Below are 25999 nucleotides of genomic sequence, written 5' to 3' on the forward strand. Positions count from 1 at the left end.
ATGGCCAAAAAAAAAAAAAAAAAAAGCCTTGAATGCAGGTTTCATGAGAATCAGTTGAAGGAATTGGGGGTATTTAGCCTGGAGAACAGAAAACTTAAGGGATGACATAATAGCTACCCAAGTATTTGAAGGGGCACCGAACAGAAGGATTAGACTTGTTCTCTTTGGCCCCACAGGGCAGAAGCAGAAGCAGTAGGGTGGCCTACTGCTGTGTGGGTGGCTGTGAAATTTCCTAACAATAAAAGCTATTCCAGAGTGGAATGCACTGCCTCCTAGATCTGGTGTTGGAAGGCATTTCAGAGACCCCCTTATCCAATCCCTTCATTTTACATATGAGGAAACTGAGGCGAAGAGAGATTGTGACTTGTCCAAGGTCACAAGGATAGCAAGCAATATTTCAACCAGCTCTATTGACCCAAGATTGACAGTGCTCTTTCCATTTCCACTTCCCATTTTTTCCATTTTCCACCTTCAAGCAGAAGCTGGATGACATTTACAAAGTACATGAAGGGTTTTCTTTTACCCTGGTCTGAAGTACTGTGATTCAGTGCACAGAATTAGGGCAGGAGTGAGGGGAAAAGAGTCGTGTACATAGGGGGTGTGTGCGTGTGTGCGTGTGTGTGTGTGTGTGTGTGTGTGTGTGTGTATGATTCAGAGCCCTGGGTTAGGGTGGGAATGTGCTGTGTGCACACAGCATGAGTGTGTGTGTGTGCGTGTTTAGGGGCATGTGTTTGTTTCACGCCCTCCTCCTCCACCACGCGCGCGCTGGCCCCTCCTCCTCGACTCAGCCCGCCCCGGTTCCACCCCCACTAGGGCCATCAACCCGGCCTCCCACTCGGTAGGAGGTGACCTGACCTCGGGTGCGGTGAGACCGGCAGCCCCGTCCGGCCCCTGACCCCGACCCAGAGATCTTACTAGATCGCCCCTTTCTCCGAGCCGGTAGATCCAGCCGCGCTTCCGACATAGCCCAGAGCGTGTGCGCATGTGCGCTCTCCCACCCTTACTCCTTGCCCCCACGGGTCTCTCTGCCCCGCCCCGTCCCTCCTCTTCCCGCGGCCCCTCCTCCTCTCCCCGCCCCTCCCCGCTGTGTACGTGTATGGTGCAGAAGGGTATGTGAGTGTGGTTATGGGTGGACGTGAGAACAAACGCGTCCGGTCCGCCTTCTCTCTGATAAATCCGACCAGCCCCGCCCCCTCCTCCCTCCCACCCCCACCGCTCTTCTCTCGGCTTCCCGGCCTCCCTCGTTCTCTCCTGCCGGAAGTGCCTGAAAGAGCTTCCGGGTAGGCGCGGGTCTGAGGCAGCGGCGGCGGCGGCTGCTGCTGGGGCGGTTGGAGGTGGGCAGCGGGGCCAAGCTGGGGCCACTTGTCAACGGCTGAGGCGGAGGAGGGCGAGGGAACGGCTGCCACGGGGCGAGGGAGCGATGTAAGAGGCCATCGCCCAGGTGAGGCCCGCTGGTCGGGTCGGGGGACGGGACCCCAAGATCCAGCCCTGCCGAGGCCTGGCCCATCAGGAGTCGGTTGGAAGTTGGCTCAAGGCCCGGCCGGGGGTGGGTGTGGGTGTTGGGACTTGGGCTTGTCCCTGCGCCGGCCTTTGTGGCCGCCACTGCCGCGGACACGGAGCCCAAGGTCCTGGCCGCGCCTGGCCCGGCTCGGCGGGGCTTGTTTGGGGGGAGCGGGGCTGCCGCCCTCCGGTGGGGCAGGGACTAGGTGAACCTGGGGCCCTTAGCGGCCCGAGAGCCTCTTGACTCAGCGGCCCTGACTCACCCGGGCCTTGCGCGGCCTCTGTACACAGGCAGCCCAGGGTGGAGGTGAGAGCGCTGAGGCTTCCATTTGGGGCTGTCACTGATTCGGCGTGTGACCTTGTTCAAGTCACTTAAAATCTCAGCAGCTAAGTTTCATTTATAAAGAAAAAGTAGTTAAGATCGTCTCTGAGGTACCTTACATCCCAAATGTTCGGTGATTTTGTCATTTTGTGTGAGTTGTATTATCGTATGTTAGTGCATGTGTGCAGTGTACTTGCCTGTGAACGATATGTAGCGTTTGTGCCCGTGTGTGTGCAACGTGTGTGTGGACATTTTTCTTAATGGTAGAAGTTGCAGTAGATTTAGAATCAGAAGACTTAAGTTCAGGTCTCACCTCCGCCTATTACTGCCGTATCTGAGCTTGGGCAAATCAATCCTTTTACTTGCTTGGTTCTCAGTTTCCTCATCTGTAAGATAAGAGAGAGTGGCTAGGTGTTCTCCAAGGCCCAACTTTTGCTGCTGTGTATGTAGAGGAATCTCTTCCCACTAATGAAATACATAAAGGGAAAGGGCCAGTTCAGAACTTCTGACCAGGAGAGCTTCATTTCGTGACACAAACTAGCTCTGTAGATACGTAGGATGATAAACTTTGACCTGCAACAGCGCCTGAGAGCTCCACTGGAGAAAGAGCATTGTAGAAGTTACAAAAAAAGAAATCTTTCAGTGACGCATGGGATTTTTCCTACCTGGAATATGTTTCAAGAGGATAGAGGAGATGGGGGTTAAAATGTTATTTATGTTATTATGTACAGCCTGTACATAGTGGAAATCAGTCAATCAACCTTGGACTTGGAATCAGGAGACCTGATCTTGTATTCCAGATCTTCAAAAATATTTTGACCTAAGTTCAGGTCACTTCAGCTCCTCATCTTGGTCAAATGGTAAAATGAATGCTTGCACTAAGCTACTTCATAAGGAGTGTGGTGGAAAAAAGCACTTTGTAAATCTTAAAGCCTTATAGAAATAAATTGGTACTATTCTTTTTTCCTATACAATCATAGATTTGTAAAGAGTCTGAGAGATCATGTATAGAAATTTGAGATTTTAATTTAGTGCTATGCTTTATGTTGATATTTTATGTGGATTTGACTAAAAGGATAAATAATGGCATTATTATTTTAGACATTAATTTTCATTCAGCATATGTACACTAAGTACCTATTGTGTGCTGAACACTTCCTCTGCTGGGAGATGTGCAAAATATAAGTTAGATATGGTCTCTGTCCAGGTAGAGTTTACAGCTTAATAGGCTGATAAAACCCAAATGCTGGTGACTATAAAACACAATGGTACGTAAGGATATTAAATAGACAAAAGGTCTAAAGGAAAAAGTCTTTATGGACAGGGAACATTTTAACATCCAACCAATAGAATACTATTATCCTTCCGCAGAAACTTCCTCTCATAAAGAATAAATACTTTTGAATTTATAGATAGTCTGTGCAATAATAATAACTTCAACTTTTTTTTTTTTAAAGCACATTAAGGCTTACCGAGCACTCTCCTCACAACTGTGTGATATTGGTAATGCCAAGTATTCCTGTCTTCATTGTGCAGATGAAGAAACTCACTGTGTCCTTATATGTAATTCTGAAAATGTATTCCTATAGTGCTTTAAAGTATTACAAGTGTTGGCCTCATAACAACCCTGTGTGATAGGTAGTGCAAGTATAATGATCCCCATTTGACAGATAAGAAAAATGAGTATCAGAGAGATTAAACTGCTTGCCTCAACTATAAACTGTTGCAGCCAAGATTTGTTGATATAAGTCCTCAGATTTTTGACAAATGTCACTGGGTGCAATTAATAACATAGGCGATCTGGAGTGACTTAACCATGGGCTATCAAATTTAACCTCCCTCTCCCCCAATCTTAGTTTCCTCCTCAGTGACATGGAAATGCTACTACTTGCATCATTAACTTCATCCTGGGAAGGTGCTTTGCAAATGATAACGTGTTATATGTAGAACTTTACAACTTGTGTGAACTCAGAGCTGTCCAAAAGTGGAAGATGTTCAGGAGGTATGTTCCCTATGACTGGAAGTCTTCAAGTGGCTGCTAGATAACTTGTAAGAATATTACAGGAGGAACTCGTGTTCAGGTATAGGTTCTAGGAGTGGGGAACCTGCAACCTTGAGGCCATGTGTGGCCCTCTAGGTGTTCAAGTGCAGCCCTTTGACTGAATCCAAACTTCACAGAACAAATCTCCTTAATAAAAGGATTTGTTTTGTAAAACTTGGATCCAGTCAAAAGGCTGCACCCAAGGACCTAGAAGACTACATGTGGCCTTGAGGCTGAAGGCTCCCCATACCAGGTTAGACTGTGTTACTTCCAAGGTTCTTTCCAGATATGAGGTTATGAAAAAGAAATTATCTTATGATTGATAAAACTACAATAACACCTCCATTTTCTTAAAAAGAACCTTTTGAAAGTTTTCTAACTTGCCATCTTAATGACTCAAATGTAGCTTTGCATTTGATAACCCAGACATTAATTTTATTTTATGGTGAAGTTAGTCATTTACTTCATTGAGTGCCTACTACTTACAGGTTTTTTTAAATGGAAATTTTAAAGTATTATAGAATCATAGAATTTCAGAATTGAATGGGACTTCAAAGAAAATCCAATCTAATTTGTACCTGAATAGGAATTCTTTTTATACCCAAAAGTGGTTGGTCATCCAGCCTTTGCTTGAAGACCTCCAGTGAGAGGAAACCCATTCCCACTTGAAGCATTCCTTTTTATTTCTGGACATTTCTAATCGTTAGGAAGTCTTTTCCTTATATCAAGCTTAAATCTTCCTGCAGCTTCCACTTATTGCTCCTAATTCTGCTCTTTGGGATATAGCAGAATAAGTATAATCTATCTTCCAATTCTACAAAATACTTGAAGACCACTGTTGTATCAGTCTGTCAACTTATCCTCATGGCCTGATCTTCAGAACTCTCACCATCAGATTATACTTCTCTGGAAATCCTTAACTCTGTCAACCTTAAAATATGGTAGTAGAACTGAACATGTTACTCCCTATGTGGTATGACCAGGGATTAATACTGCAAGACAGTAACCTCCCTTAGCTAGAAAGATTTTTGTAACTTCCATGGGTAGTAAAAGTCTGCTGCAGTTGCACTTTTTTTATAGATTTTCTATAGATGTGTTTTGTTGATGCCTTTTTTGAACATCATTCATTTCTGAATATACAACTCCTTACCTCTTACTCAGTAAGCTTTCCCTTGTATTAACTATAGATTAATCATAGGGCCTTAAAATGGTAGCTATATACAAGGTGATAGGTCAGGCAGAGCTGGAAAAGTCGCTGGTGTAGTTCAAAAGATACTGAATGCCATCTTATACAGTTAACATTATGTTTTGAGGAGACTTGGCTTCAAACTCATATATGGGATATTTTATATGGACATTTTATTTTGAACAAACTTAGTGTGTACAAAACCAGATCATAAAACAATCATGTGATTCTTTGTTTCACATATTGCATTTAAAATGTGAAATAAAAAATTATTTTACAACTCTAAGTATCATGTTAAATAAGCAAAATGCAATTGCATATTTGTATATAGACAGTATTGTAAACATTTATTAAGAACCTTTATAAGATGTATTTTCACAGCACTTAACTATCAATCAAGACCTCAGTGGACTTAATGCAATTAAAACAAAGCCAAATTCTGCCTATAACTTCGCCTTCCACAGTCTTTTGGGATTCAATGTAAGAATTTTTTCTATGTAGGAAATTTCAGTAAGGCTTTGTTTTTCAACTTTTAAGTTGAAAAATGGACCTTTTATTACCATACTGACATTCAAAATGATTTATTAACCTCCTCAGTTTATACCATGGTGGGGAATAAGTACTTTGTTTTATGTTCTTTAATTTAAACTAGTACTTGCTGTGAGGGAGTTATTCAAAAAGTCTTAATATCAGATGCAGCACCTACAGTATTATATCATTTCCACAAACTTTTTTTGGAATCTTAATTATGTTTATAATGAAACAACGTTTTACTTTATATGCTTTTTAATAGAGTTAAGGATGTTATTTTCTCCATTTTTGTTTTTAGAACTGATGTTCCTGAGTTACATTTTATGTTATGTTTATTTGAGGTAGCTAGCTTGCCCAGTGGCTAGAGCACTGGACCTTTCAGGAAGACCTGAGTTCAAATTCAGCCTCAGATGCTAGCTGTGTGACTCTGGACAAGTCACTCGACCTATCTGCCTCACTTTCTTCATGAGAATAATAATAATGCCTATTTATGAGATAAGGATAAAATAAGATATTTGTAAAGTGCTTTGCTATTTTTTAAAGAGCTATATAAATGTTATCATTATTATTATTTATAACTTTAAAGTTTTATTAGTTTTCTCTTAATGAATTAGGATAAAGAATATTAACAGGGATATGGTCCTGAGAACAAAAGTGTCACTTGAGATTTACAAATAGCATTATCTGGTAATCCTTTACCACTTGAATTTTACAAGCAAAATATTTTGCTGTTGATTTGAAATTCACGTTTGCAAGGATACATAGTTTAAATTTTCTACATTCTGAAAATGTATATATAAAAGCCTAAAATAAATCAAATTTTCTCTTTAGTTTCTCATGCATCACTGTCATTAAGTCCAATCTGAGAGCCGGTACCTAGTGTAGCTCCTCTTACGTAGTCACATATTTAATAGATATGGGTTGAGTTTTAATTTGACAGTTGGAATATAGGACACATTTTTCCTAAATCTTGAAGTTTGGTAACAAAAGACTTATAAAGACAAATACTTCTAAAATAACAATTTGCTCTTAACTGTTTACTATTAAGGTTCAGCTAACCTAAAAAAGATAAGAAAACAAAGAATGGAGCTTTTCATTTTGTGCATTGAATAAAAATTTATAACTAGAAATATGTTTTATGTGTTCTGATAATAGCCAGAGATCTGAAAACAATTTTTAAAAGGATGTAGTTTGTGTTTCACAAAAATACATAGGTAGAAATAGATAATGAAGTGAATATAGGAACATAACAGCACAAGGGTTACTTTTGAATTTTTTCCTTGACTACTTTTTTGCATCTTTAGTATCTTTATTGGTAATAAACATATGATAGATAACACCATTGTCTGTTTCAATGAATTTTATTTGGTAACCAGTCAAACATTTTTATTAGTGATATATGAGGGCCTGTGATCTGTGCTGTTATGTGTGAGATTCTATATGATTAGTAGTGTAATCATATAGAATCTCAGAACTGAAAGGACCTCAAAGTCATTTAGTCCAGCCAGTGTGCCCTTCCATACATAGCATGTTCAGTGATTAATCGCTATTTGACTTCTAGTGATAGGAAACCTGCCACCTGCAGAACCAATCCATTCCACTTTTGGACAGCTCTAGTTGTTAAGAAGTTTTTCCTTGTACGAAGTTGAAATCTCTGAAAATTCCACCAACTGCTTCATATTATGCCCTCTGGGGCTTCAAGAAGCACATTTCCATGAATTATTGAAGTGTTAGCTATGAAGACCACTATCTCAGGGATAGAACTTTACCTGATTTAAGGTAACAAGATGCCAATATGGCATCTACATTTTTCTGTTATTTATATAAAATGGCTTCTGTCTTCTCTTTCAGTCATTAAAGTTATCTATCAAAGTTTGTCCAGAGTCTCAGTCTTTTTGGTTTCAGTCCTAGTCAAGAGGGCCTCTTATAAAATTTATAGTTTAAAGCTAATTAAGGTTTGTGGTAGACTCTTAGACTTTGAACTTAACTGTTACTAGATCCTTTACTGAAGTTCTGTTAAGATGTTTCATTGTGGTATTGAAGTGACTCTGTGTGGTGGTGACCTAGGAGTCTCAATTCCTATGCCAGTGAAGTGCAAGGTCTAGCAGGTTTTACTAAGCTGGAAAAAACTTTATAGGCCCAATGATGGACTGCAATTTTTTTTTTTTTGTCCAAGGACCAGCTTTGCCAAATATCTTTGAAAATATGGCCTCGAGAATGACCATACATATCATCTGTTGAAGCAAAGGAAAGAAATTTGTGGGTCAGTAAGAAGTTTGTCAATTCTGCTTATCTATTACACTGTTGCTTTCTTTAATAGGTCTCATAGAAAGTTATGTTTGTGGGTAAATTTGGAGTGCATAGCTTCAGATATGTGCTTGTGTTTCCTCAACCTAGTGATAAGGTATGCAGTAGGGAGGAGGGACTGTGAGTATTTTAAAGTATGGGTGGGCCAGCTTTGGGGTAGGGAGAGACAGGCAATTGCATTGCACATATTGAACCATTAATGTCTTTTAAAATTTGACAATGGTGAATCACTTCTCTTGGAAACTACTGTTCCAAAGTAATGTATAGATGTATTATGTATAGATAATTCCCAGACTGAATCTCAGCAGTCCCTCTCTACTCTTTCCATTCTGTTTCTTCCCTCTTCTCGCCCTCTCGCATCAAATGTCAGGTCCTCCTCCTTCTATATTTCTGTTAAAGGGTATCACCATTCTCTTCATCACTGAACTAGTCATTTAGACTCCTTTCTGTACCCCCACATTGAATCAGACACCAAGTGTTTTTGACTCTGCCTCTGCAGTATCTCTTATCAGTCCCTTTTCCTTTTAATCCTGCTGCCAACACCTTCATCACCTCTGTATATTTCCATAAGCTTTGCAGGGGACCTTAGGGATTATCTCCTCCTGTTGTTTCATTTTACAAAAGAGGAAACTGAGGTCCAGAGATAGAGCGACTTCCCCAAGGAAATAAGGGGCGGAGTCAGCATTCCAACCTTGAACTTAAGGCTTAAAGTTCAGTACTCTTTTCATCATGTTGTGCTTACTTACTGTCCTGCTAACTCATCAATTCAATTCAGTATGCATGTATTAAGCACCTGTTCTGTGAATGGCACTGTTTTATCATGGGGTTGCAAAGATGAAAAACCATGCAATACCTATCATATCTTTAAGGATCTTTTAATGAGGGTCATGGAAAACTGCCATGTTGTAATTCTTTGTGTAATATAAAGCTAATCCACAGCTGTGGTAAAAAGAAGACATGTGCAAATAGTTTTTGTTCCAGTCAGAATGAGATAAGTGCATAGGAGAGTTTCAACAGAGGTGATAGATTTGAGGATGAGGTAGGATCACTTCTAGCTAGAATAATGAGAATGACATTGTCAAGGGAGAATGTGACACCTGAATTTGACTTTGAAAGAAGAGCATGATTTTGGCTGGCAGGGGTATAGAGGAAATCTTTTAGGCTTGGAGAATGGCTTGGCAAAATCCACAGAGACTGGAGAGAACAAGACAAGATAGTGAGAACAGTTAGCTTAGTTTAGTTGAAATGTACTGTCTGTGAAGGAAGAGTAGTATAAAATGAGACAACAAAAGGTGACTAGATCCAGATTATAGAGGATCTTGAAAGCAAATATAGATTTGATGTAAGGAAAAACTTCCTACCAATTGGGGCTATCCAGAAGTAAAATAGGCTGCCTTTGAAGGAAAGCGGTTTCTTTTTGTCAAGTAAAAGACTGAACTGACCATTTGTAGGCGTTTATTAAATGTCTGGTATGTGCCAGACGCTGTATTAGATGCTGTTGATAAAAAGATAAAAGTGAAATAGTCTGTGCCCTCAAGGAGCTTACAAGGATGCTTTTGGGAGAGACATTATGTGCAAATATACAAATTACCTACAGAGAAGTTTTTTGGGAGAAGCATTAGGAACTCGGGCATTCAGGAAAGACTTCACGTAGAAAGTGTCAATTGAACTAGGTCTTAAAGGAAGACAAGGATCCTGAAAGGTGGAAATGAGGGGCAAATGTGTTCCAGAGGTTGAAGACAATCCAGGCAGAAGCATGGAGATGGGAAATGGAATGTGATAAACGAAAAACATCAAAGTTTCATTTATGAAGAACAATTTAAAGGCCAGTTTGAAAAATGTTGTGAAGATAGAATCAACAGGACTTGTCAACAGATTGGATGTGTGGGGTAGAAGAGAATAAAGAGTTGAGGATGACGCCTAGGTTTCAAGCTTAGATGACTAGGATAGTGGTGTCCTCCAATGTAAGAGGAAAGTTAGAAAGAGTGAATGGCTTGGGAAAGATAATGAATTTCATTTTGGACATGTTGAATTTAAGATGTCTATGGGATGTCCAGTTTGAGATGTTCAATAGCCAGTTGGCAATGTGCATGATCCTTGTAGAGGCATCTAGGTAGTACAGTGGATAGACCCCTGGACTTGAAGTCAAGAAAACCTGAGTTCAAATCCTGCCTCAGACACTTGCTAGTTGTGTGACTCTGGGCAAGTCACCTAATCCCTATCTGTCTCAGTCTCCTCCCAGGGTTGTTGTGAGGATAAAATGAGGTATTTGTAAAGTGCTTAGCAAATTTTTAAAAAGCATTCTATAAAATGTTAGCTATTATTGTTATTATTCTATGTGAGACTAGAGGTTAGTGCTACATAAATAGATCTGAGAATCATTCACATAGAGATGATAATTGAATTATTGGGAGCTGATGAGATCACCAAGCAAAACAGTAGAGAGGGAAAAAAAGAAGGGGACCCACAGACAGAACCTTCTGGGACATCCAAGGTTTGTGAGTGTGACCTGGACAAAGATCTAGCAAAGGAGACTGAGAAGCAATGGTTAGACAGGGAGGAGAACTAAGAGAGAGTAGTGTCATGAAAACCCCAAGAAAAGAGAATATCAAGAAGAAGAGGCTGCAGAGATGTCAGGAAGGATAAGGATTGAGAAAAGATGGACTTAGATTTAGCAAGTAAGAGATTGTTGGTATCTTTGTAGAGAGCAGTTAAGGTCAGAATCCAGATAGCAAAGCGTTAAGAGAGTGAGAGGAGAGTAAATGGAGTTACTGTTGTAGCTAGCTTTCTCAAGGAGTTTAACCACAAAAAGGAAGCAAAATACAAGATGATAGCAGGAACAGATGGATCAAGCAAGGGTCTCTTGAAGATGAAGAGACATGAACTTGTTTGTAGAGAGTAGGGAAGTAGCCACTAGACCAAGAGCGATTAGAGATTAGTGAGCATAAGGAGTCAAGGATGACAGTGGGGTTGCAAACCTTGGTGACTGGAGGGATGGTGGTGCCTTTGACAGAAATAGGGAAGTTTGTTAAGTAGTCAGTTTTGGGAGAAAGATTGGTACTATTTTGCACATCTGGAGTTTGAGAACCTTAGGGAAGATCCAGTTAGAAATGTCTAAGAGGCAGTTGCTGATGTGGGACTGGAACTCCAGAGACTAGATCTATATATGTGTAAGAGAGAATCATTTGCATAGAGATGATAACCTGTGGGAATTTATGAAAAGTTCCCAAGTGAGATAGTGTAGAGAACAAAGAAAAAAAGGGAGCAGGGCAGAACCTTGGGGTATACTTATAATTAGGGTTGGCATATGAAGAATGATCAAGCAAAGGAGATTGGAAATGATTGGTCAAAGAGATAGAAGTAGAACTGAGAGAGATCAACATTGCAAAAACCCAAGGAAGAGAGAACATCCAAGAGGAGAAGGTAGTCATAAGTATCAAGTGCTTCAGAAAGGACAGGATGGATAAGGATGGACAAAAGGCCATTAGGTTTGGTAAGTTAGAGATCATTGGTAACTTTGGAGAACAGTTGAGTGATAAGTTCAGAAGCCAGATTATAAAGGATTGAGGAGTGAGTAAGAAAAGAAGATATTGAGGAATTACTTGAGATAGATTTTGTTTTGTTTTAGGGGTTTGGCTGAGAAAAAATAAGAGAGATATAGGATGATAATTTGAGGGGATTGTCAAGGTTTAGGGAGGTTTTTAAAAAAAATAATGAGTGAGATTTAGGTGTGTTTATAGGCAACAAGGATGGAACTAGAAGATATGGAGACCTTTAAGATTAGAAGGGGAATTATTGTGGGGGCAGTCTGTTAGAGACTATGGGAGGGCATGGGATCAAGGAATCAGAGGGGTTGGCCTTGGTGGGAAAAATAACTTGTTTGTTCTTCATTTTGAAGAGGACCAGTGACATCATGGGGTGATGACTTGTGGGTGAATTTGGATTTAAGTAAGGCAGAATTGCACAAAATCGTCAGCCTCTCTCTTCCAGAGTCATCACAGTTCAGTGGCAAGACAAAAGTCAGGATGACTGATAATGGATGCAGTAGACGACCTTGGTATCTTCTACATCTGACCAACCTCTAATATTCCACAGGGCCTACTTCAGCCACCTTCATGATTGTTAGAGGAAATTGTTCTCATCTGCCCATTCTGCTGAGAGGAGTCTTCACATGCCTGGGGTAGACACCCTGCTAACTCACCAGGGGGTTTTGAGGCTCTTTGGTTGCCCTAAACCTGGTTTAGCCTGTCTGCCTACATGGTTTACTGGGTTATGGCCACTGTATGTGTTATAGCTTCTTGAAGCCATAGGTGAGAGTTGAGTGGCAGGTAGACACTAAAGGTGGATGGGCAGCCCCCAAAAGGGCTAGTCCTCCTTTATTACCCCATAAATCCTGGAAAAAGAGCTAGCTATTCACTGGAGACTGGAGTAAAGGAACAGAGAATGGGGAAATGATATCAGGAAATTGTTAGATGTAGTGAAGAGAGGAAGCCCATGGCAAATGGACTCAGTTTTCTTGTTAAGGGGAGTCCTCAGCTGAGGGAGTGGGTGAGAGGTGGTGGTAATAGAGGCTTGAGGAAAGAAGAGATTTGGGATAACTTGTAGCATTGTGGTGAGTGGGAACAAGAAGCAATTAGGGGAGCAGAGGAGACAGATATCTAGGGGTTTGACAAAGTATGAATAGATAGTCAAGACTATAGGGTATTTTAGAGTTGAATGGGTTAACTAGAGGGTCAGTTTTGGGAAAACAAGAAAGTGAAGCCAGAGCAGTGATGGTAGCCTGGAAATGTACTTAGGAGTGGAGTAATTAGAGTTTATGGTGAAGACAGTGAATATGTTTAGGAGGCATAGGATATAGGAGAGATGGTTTGATAACAGATTGTGATAGGATAAAGGAATTTCAGTTATTGATCATGGAGGTTGAACTCTTGTGGTACTAGCAAGATCAAAGTTGTCGCCATTTTTGTAACTGAGAATGAAGGAATAGCCTATGGGAGCTGAGTGAATTGAGAAATAGAATGATTAGGATCTTTGAGAGATCATTAACATGTATTTTGATGTCCCTTAATATAAGGGCTTCTGGAAGAAGGTAGGAGAATGACTTTGGAGCCAGTAAATAACAAACATCTGGATTTTGATTGGATGACTGGTATCAATAGAGAACCTCAAAGGAGAGTTTGCTGGGTGACTTTGGCACTAGGAGAATCTGGAAGTGTCCATGAGGAGCAAGGAGTGTCTGACTCCCATTTCAGGACCATTATACTGTAAAATATAAGATGACGTGCAACCAGTACTGCAGAGGGTAGACAGGGTTGCAGTGTCAACCAGAAGATGGTAGGAGGAATACAAGAGGAAAAAGGCCAAAAAGGGAGGACAAAGTTTGCTAGTAACAGAACAGCCAGAGCTGAAGTGAGGCATTGGAGGTGGCCAGTTATGAATGGGGTTGAGAGATCAGGAAGTTTGAGTTGACTGTGTATGGGGGCAGGTTGGGGGTTTATTCTTAGGCAGTTAGATATTCATTGTCCTCGGGGCTAGGAGAAATAAGGAAGGATAGGAGTTTAAAGTATGAGTCTAAGCAGGACCATCTCTGATGCCGATGGCAGGTGAGTAGAATGCGCTCTCTCACTCTTACTCGCTCTCTCTCTCAGTTCTGCTTTGCTATCTCAGTGGTTTTACAAGAATCATAGGTCTTAGAGCTGGAAAAATCTTTCATTCAAAGTGAGTCATGGCCCTTTTAATAGTTGGGTCTGTGTAATGTTGGACAAGCCACTTCACCTCCTTAGGCCTTAGTGTTTACATCTCTGTAGTATTGCTTGATCTGAAGGCTCTTCTCAATCATGACTGTCCTCTACCTCATAAATTTTCCTCTTAAAATATGGCAGCCAGAACTGAACACAGTATTTCAGATGATGTCTGACCAGGGCAGTTTGTGGCACTCTCATTTCCAGTTTCCTGGACCCTATAGCTCTCTTAAAGTAGTTCAAAATAATATTAGCATTTTTGATTACTGTATCATACTATTAACTCAGTCACTTGTAATCTACTGAAACCTTTTTGTTTTTCAGATAAACTACTATCTTATACTTGTGATTTGTTCTTAGTAAATTTCATCTTAGTATATTTGGCTCAATGTTCTTTTTGAATCTTGACACTATCATATTGTATATTAGCCATCCCTCTCAGCTTTGTGTCATTTTCAGACTTGACAAGGATACAATTTATTTCTTTATCTAAGTTATTAATAAGGATTTAAAACAACAGAAAACCAAGCATACATAGTTCTCCAGAGTGCTTCACTGGAGAACTCCCACATTGACATCAGGTCATTAATGATAGGTAACTCTTTGGGTCCAGGCACTCACCCAGTTCTGAATTCCTCCAATTACAATGTCCAGTCCATGTTTACTCATCTTTTCTACAAGAATTATATGATACGCTTGGCCAATTACTTTGTCAAAATCTAGATAAAATATATTTGTAGCATTCCTCTCTTCTACCACCTTAGTAAACCTGTCAGAAAAAGGAAATGAAGTTCATTTGACATGACCTGTTCTTGATGAAGCCATATTTGCTCTTTGTGACTGTTGTTTCTTTTCTTATTAACTGTACTTTGAATAATATAGTCAATTCACTGATTATGGTTTGCACTGATTATGGTCTACTCTCATCCCTTTTTTGAAAATTGAGACATATTTGTCATTCCTTAATTCTTTAGATGTCTTTGTACAATTTTTAGAAGCTTTCCTATTAATGCCTCAGCAATTATATAATTCTCTGATTAGCTGTTAGAAAGTAAGCACTGTGAGGGCAGAGACTTTTACATAAATAGATAAAGCATTTATTAAGTGTTTACTATGTCAGGTGCTGTGCTGAGTGTTGGGATATTTTTTTTTTCCTTTTTCTCCTCAGTGCCACGTAGAGTTCCTGGAACATAGTAAGCATTTAATGGTTGTTGAGTTCCCCAAGAATGTAGTTCATCTCGCCTGTGTCTGGATCTCATAAAAGGTAGGTGATTGTTCTCATTATCTCCCTGTTAGCCATTTCTGTTCTCTCTTTTCCAATCTAAAGATCATTCTCTATTGCCAGAGGAAACAGAAACAAAATAAGATTGTGATAGCTCTGCCCTCTCTCCATTTCCTGTTATTGTCCAGACACCCTGAGGAGAGGTTCTTCTCTCTTCCTTTATTGTCTTCCTTTTCCATCTTTGTTATCCTTCTTTTTCCTTGCCAACCTGAGCACATTGTGAGCTGTTGTCCTCCAAAGCATTCCTAAAGGACATACTACTTACATATTTATTCTCCATTATCTGTCCTTGCTTCCAACCTCTCTTGTCTTTCAAAAGTCAACTTGTACATCCATTTTAATCTTTTTAGACATTTCCCCTTTTGCCTCTCTTTTTCTTCATCAGAATTTTTTCTCTTTGTATCTTTGAAATTCCATTATTGAGAATTTGCCATCCCTCCTGGCTTTACTATTCTTAAAGAACTTTTGATTATGAGATCCTACCTATTCTTTTTCTGTGCACTTTTAAATTTGTTCTCCTAGAATGTAGGATGGGAAGACTAATTGGGTAGAGAATGTTATGTTTAGAAATAAAAGTGATATAAAAGTGCCAATACTTTTTTTTAAATAAGAAAAAAAAATCTGGAACACATTAGATTTTGCCTGACTTTTCCTCTGTCATCTATTCTGCAATGGAGTGGTCACTTATCTCTAAGTTAAAACAATCATTTCTACCCCAAGTAGCTAGTTTTTAAAAACTTCTTATGAGAATCAAATCCAGAATAGAAGTTCTCCATTTGGTTCCTTTACCATTTAAAGCATGAAGTTATCAGTAAGGCACATCAGGAAATTTTTAGCTGCTCTGCTTTTGGCAGAGAGAATTATACTAGAAAATTGAAGTCCACCATCATTATTGTATTGTGTCTCAGTGAAGGGCTTTTGATTTGTTTCCTGCATTTCTCATCTCTTTCCTCTTTCTGGCCAGCTGGTCTGGACAGAATATAAGTTTGTGATAATATTCTTTCAGCTTATGCCTCCATTGATGCTCACCCAAAAATGTTTTCCAACTTACTCTTCCAACTTCCCATTCCCTTTCTGGATTTCCTCACATAACTATATATAGCTTCTTAATACACATACAGTGCTACTTGCCCCTTGCCCCTTGCCCCTTGCCTCTTTGTTTGTTCTGTTGCTTTTGAATGAGTTTTTTTTTTTTCCCAGAAAACTCTCTATGCATGGGTCTCATCCCTACCAAGTCTCTTGATAGAGAAGAGTTCAAATTTGCCTCCTTGGTTAGAATTTCTAGTTCACCTTGCTCATTGCTCATACATTGTTCTTTGGTGTGTAGGTATCTTGACCCCATGGGATTTTATTATTTGTTCCTTTCTTGGGTTTTGTGTCCTGTGAATTTCTTGCTGCTGTTTTTTCATTAATTTCAAACATTTATTCAGCACCTGCTATGTCCGGTCAGTCAAATAGCATTTATCAAGTGCATATTTGTGCCAGGCACTGTCCTAAGCATTGAAGATACAAAGAAAAGCAAAAACACAGTCTCTGCCCTCAAGGATGTCACATTCTAATGGGAGAGACAAAATTTAAATAACTGTATACAAGATAAATACAGTGTAAAGGGAAGGTAATCTCCAGAGAGAAGGCACTAGAAAGGGGTAAGGAGAACTGGAAAAGGTTTCTTGCAGAAGGAGAGATTTGAGCTGACTCTTGAAGGAGCTGAAGGTGAGGAGGGAGAGCATTCCAGGAATGAGGGACAGCCAGTGAAAGGCAGAGTTGGGAGATAGAGTATCCTGTGTAATGAATAGGAAGTAGACCAATGATGCTGAATTACAGAATATGTGAAGGGGGAGGTAAAGTATAAGAAGGAAAGTAGGAAGGGCCCTAGTTGTGAAGGGCTTTAAATTCCAAACAGGATTTTATAGGGAGCCACTGGAATTTATTGAGTGGGGAGAGTGGTATATGATATGGTCAGACATGTGCTTTTGGAAAATCACCTTCGCAGCTGAGGGGAGAATAGTCTGAGTGGGGAGATACTTGAGGCAGGGAGATCAACCAGTAGACTATTGTAGTATGAGGGCCTGCACCAGGGTTTTAGTTGTGTGAGTGGGAAGGAGACATGAAGATAGAAAAGGTAAGATCTAAAAATAATAATAATAATAGCTAACATTTATGTAGGGTGCAAGGCGTTGTGGTGCTTTACAATTATTGTCTTTTTTGATCCTCACAACATTCCTGGGAAGTAGGTGCTATTATTATCTTCATTTTATAGATTAGGATACCACGGCAAATAGAAGTTAAATGACTTGTCACACACTGAGTAAGTTATTTGAGGTCAGATTTGAAGTCAAGTTTTCCTGACTCCAGGCCTATTGTTCTATCCACTGTGCCACCTAGTTCCCTCTTAACAACAGATTGCATATGTAGGGTGAATCGGACGTTGATGACACAATGGTTGTGAACCTGGATGACTGTGAGGATGATAGTCTCCTTGTTTTTAATAGAAAAGTTGGGAAGAGCAAAAGGTTTGGGGTGGTAGGGGAGAGGATCATTTTTGTTTTAGACATTGATTTTGACATGCCTACAGGACATCATATTCAAGATATCCAAAAGGTAGATAACAATGTAAGACTAGAGGTCAGGAGAGAAATTAAGGCTTTATATATAAATCTAAAAGTCATTTGTGTTGAGATGATAATTGAACTATGGGAGTTGATGAGATCACCAGGGTGGGAAGGAAAACCAGAAGAGAGCTTAATGTCATGAAGATCTGTGGAGAAGAGGGTGTCTAGGAGAGGCTGGTGATCAGTAGTGTCAAAGGCTACAGAAAGGTCAAGAAGGATGAGGATTGAGAAAAGCCTGACAGTAGTTTTAGTAGAATTATGAGTTCCAGATTGCAGAGAGTTCGGGGAGTGAGTAAAGAGAGAAAGTGGAAGTACAGAATCTAGACAGTTTAAGGACTGAGACGAGAGACATAGGATAGTGTCTAGTAGAGATGTTGGGATCAAGTGAGGGTTTTTTTAAGGATGGGAGGTGGAAAAGGTTCATTTATATACAATACGGAAGCAGTCAGTAGCTGAGAGAAATTGTAGTGAGGATGATAGAGGGGGATGATCAGCCAGAGTGGAGTCAAGGATGTATGAAGGAAAGTTTGCCTTGGCAAGGAAAAAGGTTACCTCTTTGTGAGAGTCAAGTGAAGGAGAAGATAGTGGGGGAAGATGTCCGAGTGATGTGAGATGAGGAAAAGAGGAAAAGACGGAGCCCTTGAAAAATGACCGCAATTCTTTCTGTGAAGTATGAGGTTAAGTCCTTAGCAGAGAGGATGGGGGAGAAGTGCTATGGAAGAAAGACTTGAGGAGGAATGAAAAGGTTTGGAATAGCTGCTGTAGTGTGTGTGTGTGTGATGGGGAGTCAATTAGGAAAATGTAAAAAGATTACCTTACTAAAGCGAAAGCCCAGTTGAGATTATGTAACAAAAATTTGTAGTCAATCCAGGCAAAGTACTAGGGGTACAACAGCAAAATGGAAGCTGTCCCTGACCTTAAAGTGCTTATATTCTTTTAAGGGGCAGCAATTATAAAAGTCAGTACAAAATAAACATATAGTAATTTCCAGGGGAAATGGTAACAGCAACTGAAAGGATTAGTCTAAGCCTCTTGTAAAAAGTGACACTTAAGCTGAGCTGTGAAGGAGGCTAGTAATTCTAGGAGTTGGAAGTGAGGAAGGAGTGATTCCAGGCCTTTACACAGTCAGGGAGAGTGGAGGTGAAATGAGCTGTCTATGGAGCAGTGATGAGTAGGCCTATTTGGCTGGAGTGTTTTTGTAAAGGAGTCTGGAAAAGTAGATTATATTCTTCCCACAAATTGAAGTGTCTATACGTAGCTTGTTGGATATATGTAGACAACCCATTTCTTTATTATTTTAAGGTCCTTTTGACTAGATTTGCAAGATTCAAGGCAAATACAGCTCTCATTAGGTGTCTTCCATCCTTGGCTGGGAGCTTATTGTTTTTCTTCCTCATCAATAAAAGGAGGGAACTGGGCAAAAGGATCTCTTAGTGTACTTCCTTGTGCTTCTGAAGAAAAGGAGCTTTGTTATATTTATCTTTGTAGCTTTCACAATACCTTGTACATAGTAGGTGCTTAATAAATGTTGTGTGGTTGAATGAATAATAGATACAAAAGAAGCCATTAAATTATATAAAATGGGCTTTTTTTTTAACAAATAAATTCATATTTGCCATTCTGCATGGGTCAGGAGTGTGAATGTGGGGGTGTTGGTTTGGTAAGTATCATTATTTGTCTGGGTTGTCAGAAGGAACTATAGGAGAGAGGTCAAGGACTGGATGTTGCTAAATGTACAAACTACATAAAAATGCCACATGTCCAGTTAAGAAAAGTTCAGCTGCTTAATAAAATATTCTGTGACTTAATCTGCTAGCTGCCTCATTGACAGTGTTACTATGAAGAACATGTAGTGTTTAACATTTGAACTAGTTTATTAATCTGGTTCCCAGATATTTTCTTATGAGAGACTTGGAAAAGAATCTTTTCACTCATGATGTTTTCTTAAAGTTTAAAAAAATCTGTATCCACAGACTTTGATTTCATATAACAACTTCTCCTTCTGAAATTAATACTTAAACAATGCAACTACTACCTGAAGAACTAAAGTCTTTTTGCAGTACTTCACTTGACATGAGGATGACCTTGGACTATTGCATAAATTGCTCTGCCTGCAGAGCACACATTTTGGCAAAGCCCTACTAAACTGAAAAAGCCTTCAGTACGTGCCTGGCGATGAACTGCAATTCTGTTGAACTAAGGAGCCATCTGCTAAAGATGTTGGAGGTTATGTGCTCTGTGTCTGTAGAGGGAGTACCCACATCAGTATATGAAATGATGGATCTTTTGAAGTAGTAAAGATGCATACATGTTAAGATGAATAAAACTAGCTTGATTGTTGATTCTACAAATACAAGATTTACCTAACATTGGTAATCATTAATAATTTAGTAAACTAGTATTTTGATGTCTTTTGACAATATGAAATGTATTTCAGATTTTGTCTGTCAGGGGTGTTTATAATATATTATTTATGATAGTGTTATTCTGAATCATTGGGGAAGTTCTGATTTTCTAGTGGAAGCATGTGAAATAGAAATCAAACTTTTGCAGTTCTTAAGGAATCCTGTGGTGCCCACAATACTGAATTTGGCAATTTCCATTTACTTACAATGTAATTCTCAGTAGTTAAGTTGCCTATAAGTTATAGACAAGAAAATGTAATTACTTATATTCATTCATCCTTTGTATAGACTTACTATTTAATATCAATTTTTGATAACTTGTCTAAGGATTGAGTTCATTTAGTAAGGGGCAACTAAATGGAAAAAACACTGGACTAGTAGTCAGCAGTTTTCTGTACTAACTCTTGCTCTGTGACTTTGGGCAAGGAACTTCAGCGGCCTTAATTTCTGGGCTCATTTTCCTTCACTGTAGAATGCAGAGGGGCAGGTGAACTAGATCAGTGAGGATAAAGTCAAATGGAAACAGGGGTCACTAAATTAGTTGTACATAAGTATTCCTGCAGTTGCATATTAACCTAGAAAACAGCATATTGACATTATTATGTTCTATTGTATTATTTATTTTGTAAAATATTTCCCAATTGCATTTTAATTTGTTTCTGGCTACACTCAGGAGGGTCTTTGAGACCTTTGGATTAGATAATCACTAGTGTACCTTTTAGGTCTGATTCATTGGAAAAGGGACAAAATTTTGATGGTCTAGATCATCTGAGCAGTTTGACTTAGGGCAGTCACAGGATAAAAGACTTAATAAAATAATTGGATTTTTATGTAGACTTGGAATTATATCTCTTGAGAGATAATCTAGTTCAACCCCCATATTTTGTAGATTTGTAGCAGATTATGTGATTTTATTTATTGGAATACATTTAAATAATGTATATAGAAGGTGATCTAGAAAAACCAACCCCTTTTGCTTGATGATATTTAAGATCATAGGATTTAGACCTGGTAGAGACTTTAGATATCATCCAGTTCAACCCCTTCATTTTACAGAGGAGGAAACTAGGGCCCAAAAAGGTAAAGTGACTTGCTTGAGATTGTTAGTGTCATTTTTTGTTATTGTTTGCTATGAACTAGAAACATTTACTTTTTTCTCCTTCTCTGTAGTTTGTGCTGTGTGAAATATTTAACATGTTTTCTTTTTGAATTGTCTTCAGAGCTTAATTGCCTAAATACAGTTACCCAAGAGTGATACAGTAAGATTTACTTACTATGTAAACCAAAACCGCTTAGAAGTAAATAAGGTTAGATATATAGGGAGTTACCACAAATGTGTAAGGCTAGGAGCTATTCCTCTACAGAAGACTGTTCAGAGGACCCAAATGGTTTTCAAACTGTTAATGACTATATGTAGTCATACTCCAAAATCACTAAGAAGAGAAATATAAATTACAACAACTCTGATATTTTATTTTAACACTCAGCAAATCAGTAAAGGTGACAAAAGTTGGTAATATTCTGTGTTGAAGAGGCTAAAGGAAGACAGGCACATTAATAAGTCTGTAGTTGGAACTGTGAATTGGTCTAACTCTTCTAGAAAACTGTATGGAATTTTATGATTGGAATGATTAATTTTCTTACCCTTTGACTCATTACTCTCACTACTGTGCACATACCCCAAGAAAATCAAAGACCTAAAGGTCCAATATATTCATAGCATCACTTATTGTGATAGCAAAGAACTGAAAGCAAAGTGGGTACTCATAACATTGGGGAATAGGTGAGCAAACTGTAGTTTATGAATATAATGGAATATTTTTATGCATTAAGAAAGAATAAAAATGAAGGATTCAGAGAAATATGGGAAGATTTATTTGAATTGATGCAAAATGAAGTAAAACCAGAACGTTAATACCCAGCAACCATAGTAATGTAGATGAAAAGAATACTTTAAGGAAGTTGAACTCGATTAATTATAATAGCTGTTCTTAGCCCCAGAGAACCAGTAATGAAATCTTCCTCTTCACAGAGCAGAAGAGGACTTTTGCCACTGTGTAAATTGACAAGTGAGGTCATATCAATTGTTTTTCATTAACTGTTTTTCTTTGTTACAGGGAAGTGTTTGATTCTGAAGGAGGAGTGGGGTAATATGTGCAGAAATGACTGATGTAAAAAACAAAAGGCATCAATAATTTTTTTAAAGTAAAGAAATGAATGAGGATGTCAAAGGGTTTAGCCCTGTACTTGGTTTTCACTGGCCTTCTGTTCTTTTCCTTATAGGATCTAGAATATTAGAAGTTATTTAGTCAACCTTATCCCTTGCATCTGCCAATGAGTACTCTTATTCCTTTGTAGAGAGACTTTAGTGGGTATTAAATCAGGTCCTAGTAAACTTTGCTAAATGGACTCTAGGGATCTAGACCAAGGGATTCCTAAATTTTGCCCTTCTTCCTCTCCAAGCTCTCTCTCATTCTTACTGAAGGGCTGATTCCTTTCTGGGTTATTTTCTATTAGAGAATAAGATATTATTTGTTAGAGAATTAGACCTGTGAGGTCTGTTTCTTAGTATTCTACATCTTCCCTCTCTCCCAGTAGTTACAGGTAAACAGAAGATCCTGGGAAACAACACTAGATGTCTTCCACTATTCCCCAAGGGTGATGTTTATTTTTTGCTCACTGTGACAAGCCTTAGTTCTATCATAGACTATGTGTCAAAATCTATCATACCACACACACACACACACGTCAAGAAGGGAAAAGATAAAAGCTATTGACTCTGGTGGTACTTGGAGGAAGGGTGGTGGTTTTGGTGAAAGGGTTCTTTTTTTTGTGGGAATTGAAGATGATGAGTGAAAAGGAGGTAGAGCAGATTTCTCATTAGCTTGGAATTGTTAATAATTTTTCTTTCTCTTGCAGTACTGAACTAGATTTGTAATGAAATGGAGTCTGGAACAAGTTCTTTTCGAGTGGAATTTCCCGATTTTTCTAGCACCATTTTGCAGAAACTAAACCAGCAGAGACAACAAGGACAATTATGTGATGTTTCCATTGTAGTCCAAGGACACCTTTTCAGGGCTCATAAGGCTGTTCTTGCTGCCAGCTCACCTTACTTTTGTGACCAGGTGCTACTGAAAAACAGCAGAAGAATAGTTTTGCCTGATGTTATGAATCCAAGGGTTTTTGAGAACATCCTTCTCTCTACTTACACAGGACGACTAGTAATGCCTGCTTTAGAAATTGTCAGTTATCTGACAGCAGCCAGTTTCCTCCAGATGTGGCATGTGGTAGACAAATGCACTGAGGTTTTAGAAGGAAATCCTACAGTCCTTTGTCAAAAGCTAAATCATGGCAATGATCATCAGTCACCAAGCAGCAGTAGCTACAATGGCCTAGTTGAAAACTTTGAGCTTGGTTCTGGTGGACACCCAGATTTCCCTAAAACCCAAGAACTGAGAGATGGAGAGAATGAAGAAGAGAGTTCCAAAGATGAATTGTCGTCTCAGCTAACTGAACATGAGTATCTTCCCAGCAACTCCTCAACAGAACATGATAGACTAAGTACTGAAATGACCAGTCAGGATGGTGAAGAAGGGGCCAGTGATAGTGCTGAATATCATTATACAAGGCCCATATATAGCAAGCCCAGCATCATGTCTCACAAACGTTGGATCCATGTGAAGCCAGAAAGATTTGAACAGGACTGTGAAGGTGTTGATGTGCATGCTGCTTATGATGAGCACCAGGTCACTGAATCAATCAATACCATACAGACAGATCACTCTATCCAGTCTTCAGGGGTAGATGAGGACTTTCACATTGGTGAAAAAAAAGTTGAAAATGAGTTTGATGAACAAGCTGATGAAAGTAATTATGATGAGCAAGTTGATTTCTATGGCTCTTCTATGGAGGAGTTTTCTGGAGAAAGAGCAGATGGGAATCTTAGTAGCCACAGACAGGATACTATTATAGCAGCAGGCTATAGTGATAGCATTGAAATGGTGACAGGCATTAAAGAAGAAGCTTCCCACTTGGGGTTCTCAGCTTCTGACAAGCTGTACCCTTGTCAGTGTGGGAAAAGCTTCACTCACAAGAGTCAGAGAGATCGGCATATGAGCATGCATCTTGGTCTTCGGCCTTATGGCTGTGGTGTCTGTGGTAAGAAATTCAAAATGAAACATCACCTTGTTGGCCACATGAAAATTCACACAGGCATAAAGCCATATGAGTGTAATATCTGTGGGAAACGATTTATGTGGCGGGACAGTTTTCACCGGCATGTGACTTCTTGTACCAAGTCATATGAAGCTGCAAAGGCTGAGCAAAATACTACTGATGTTAATTAAAAATAGGACGTGGATTTTTTTTAGCGGTGTGCACAAAAATAAACTATTATAATTATGCAAATTGTGTGCACAGATGATGTGTGGTACTTTCTATTATGAGACTAGCTTAAAAATTGGAGGATATTTCTGAAAGACTGTATGTAAGTAGGCCAATTTTTAAAGTCTAATTTCTAAAGTCATTATGCTTGAGTCCTGCCCTGAGAGTTCAGTCTCTGCTAACCCACCTCTCAGCTAACTTTTCAACCTTCAGGCCAGTTGTGATGTAGGTGGGCCATTTTTGTTTTATTTTGTTTTTAATGTAGCCACCTGCATTTAGAACTGGGCTCAAAATGTGAGGTTTTGGTTTTGGTTTTGGTTTTTAGATACAACTTTTGGTCACTCATAACTTGGTCCTGTTAAAATGTTATTTTGCCTTTATTAATGAAACTTGGAGTAGACGGTCTGAATTTGTTTAGGTTAAATAGCTATCTCACCAAACAAATCCTCTGCTGTGTAAAAAGCTCAAATGATATGGCTCCTCGAAGGAGAAATTAAATAGAATTCTTTTGGTCTAAGTTTTATCTTTTTAAAGGGTATTTTAATTAAAACCATGAAGGAGGATGCAAAGTAGGTAACATTCTAACATGATTCAATAGTAACATGGTACAAGCTTCATTTTTTTTTTGATGATACTACAGTAATGTGTATCAAATTCTTGATATAACCCACACAAGGTTTTATATTTTAGTATATTGAAGTTTAAAAAATTGTATCTAGTTGTGATTCACTAGGTGTAGAACTAGTTACCAGAAATTGGTATTTCTAATTGGCTTGATATTCCAGTTCTTATTCATGTGAGTGACTGGAAGCTACCACTCCAGCAGAGTCCCTAGGTGAGCTCTACATATTGGACCTATTGTAACCCTGATTATAAGTCTTACCTGCTGCTGCTCAGAGTTGTGGGCCGATTGCAGATAGTTGAGCTTTCTAATGAAAATCTGTCACTCGTAGGTAACAGGGAAGAAACAATTACAGATAAACAGATATAATTACAGATTATAGTTAGGAGCCCTTGTGTTTCAGGAGTTGGTTTAATATAGCCTGGTAGCTATGAAGCCACAAAAAACTAGAAACAGAATGCAGCATGAGTAAGGCAGAGAAGAGCTGGTAACAAATTGTTTGGATGGCACATTGTATTCTCTGCTTCATTGTCATCCAACTTGAGCATTGGTACCTGTATAAAAAGGAGGTGGTAGCTCTTTAAAATAAATAGATCCACATTAGCCCATAATGCATATCTTTTTAGAGGACTGGAAAGTATTTTAGAATGGAAAAGGAGAAAAAAAAAACCTGATTTTTAGCAGAGCAGTTTGGAGAGTCAAGCTCCCAAATTATACTGCTGCATAAATTAACAAGTCCACACATCTGTATGTATAGAAAATAAGAAAGTGGCAGTTCTGAGGTTTTTTTTCTCCCTATCAGTCTGATGTATTGGATTGAAGACTGCTTTGTAGAAAAGAAATAAATCATATTCCGAATATATAAGCTCTGTGATATACCTAGATTTCTCATTGGGGTGGGACAGGGTGCTATAATTATACTAACTTCTTTTGACTCACTGGTTGATTGCTTCCAAATTTTAAGTATAAATGTTTTCATTTCATAAGAAAAAATAGCTTTTCCTTGAACTCTTAACTGAAATTTGGTTTAAAAAAATTGGCTTTGCACAAATATGGTTGCCATTGCT

General features: G+C 39.0%; 1 protein-coding gene across 4 annotated transcripts; it reads left to right on the forward strand.

Annotated features, from left to right (window-relative positions):
- Positions 1 to 1359: 1359 nt before the first annotated feature.
- On the forward strand, positions 1360 to 25794 carry LOC114047152 (zinc finger and BTB domain-containing protein 43). Of its 4 annotated transcripts, XM_027867917.1 has the most exons (4): positions 1360 to 1441; positions 7757 to 7843; positions 14797 to 14892; positions 22847 to 25794. In XM_027867917.1, exon 4 carries the CDS (start codon positions 22870 to 22872, stop codon positions 24271 to 24273), a length of 1404 nt encoding a protein of 467 aa, XP_027723718.1. In that variant the 5' UTR covers positions 1360 to 1441; positions 7757 to 7843; positions 14797 to 14892; positions 22847 to 22869; the 3' UTR covers positions 24274 to 25794. The 4 variants fall into 4 exon arrangements, with proteins under 4 accessions (XP_027723718.1, XP_027723717.1, XP_027723720.1 ...); XM_027867916.1 differs by lacking the exon at positions 7757 to 7843; XM_027867918.1 differs by lacking the exons at positions 1360 to 1441; positions 7757 to 7843 and adding an exon at positions 13470 to 13490.
- The last annotated feature ends 205 nt before the right edge of the window (positions 25795 to 25999 follow it).

This window comes from Vombatus ursinus, unplaced genomic scaffold (assembly GCF_900497805.2).
Source record: "Vombatus ursinus unplaced genomic scaffold, bare-nosed wombat genome assembly UNPS02014786.1, whole genome shotgun sequence".
NCBI lineage: Eukaryota > Metazoa > Chordata > Mammalia > Diprotodontia > Vombatidae > Vombatus > Vombatus ursinus.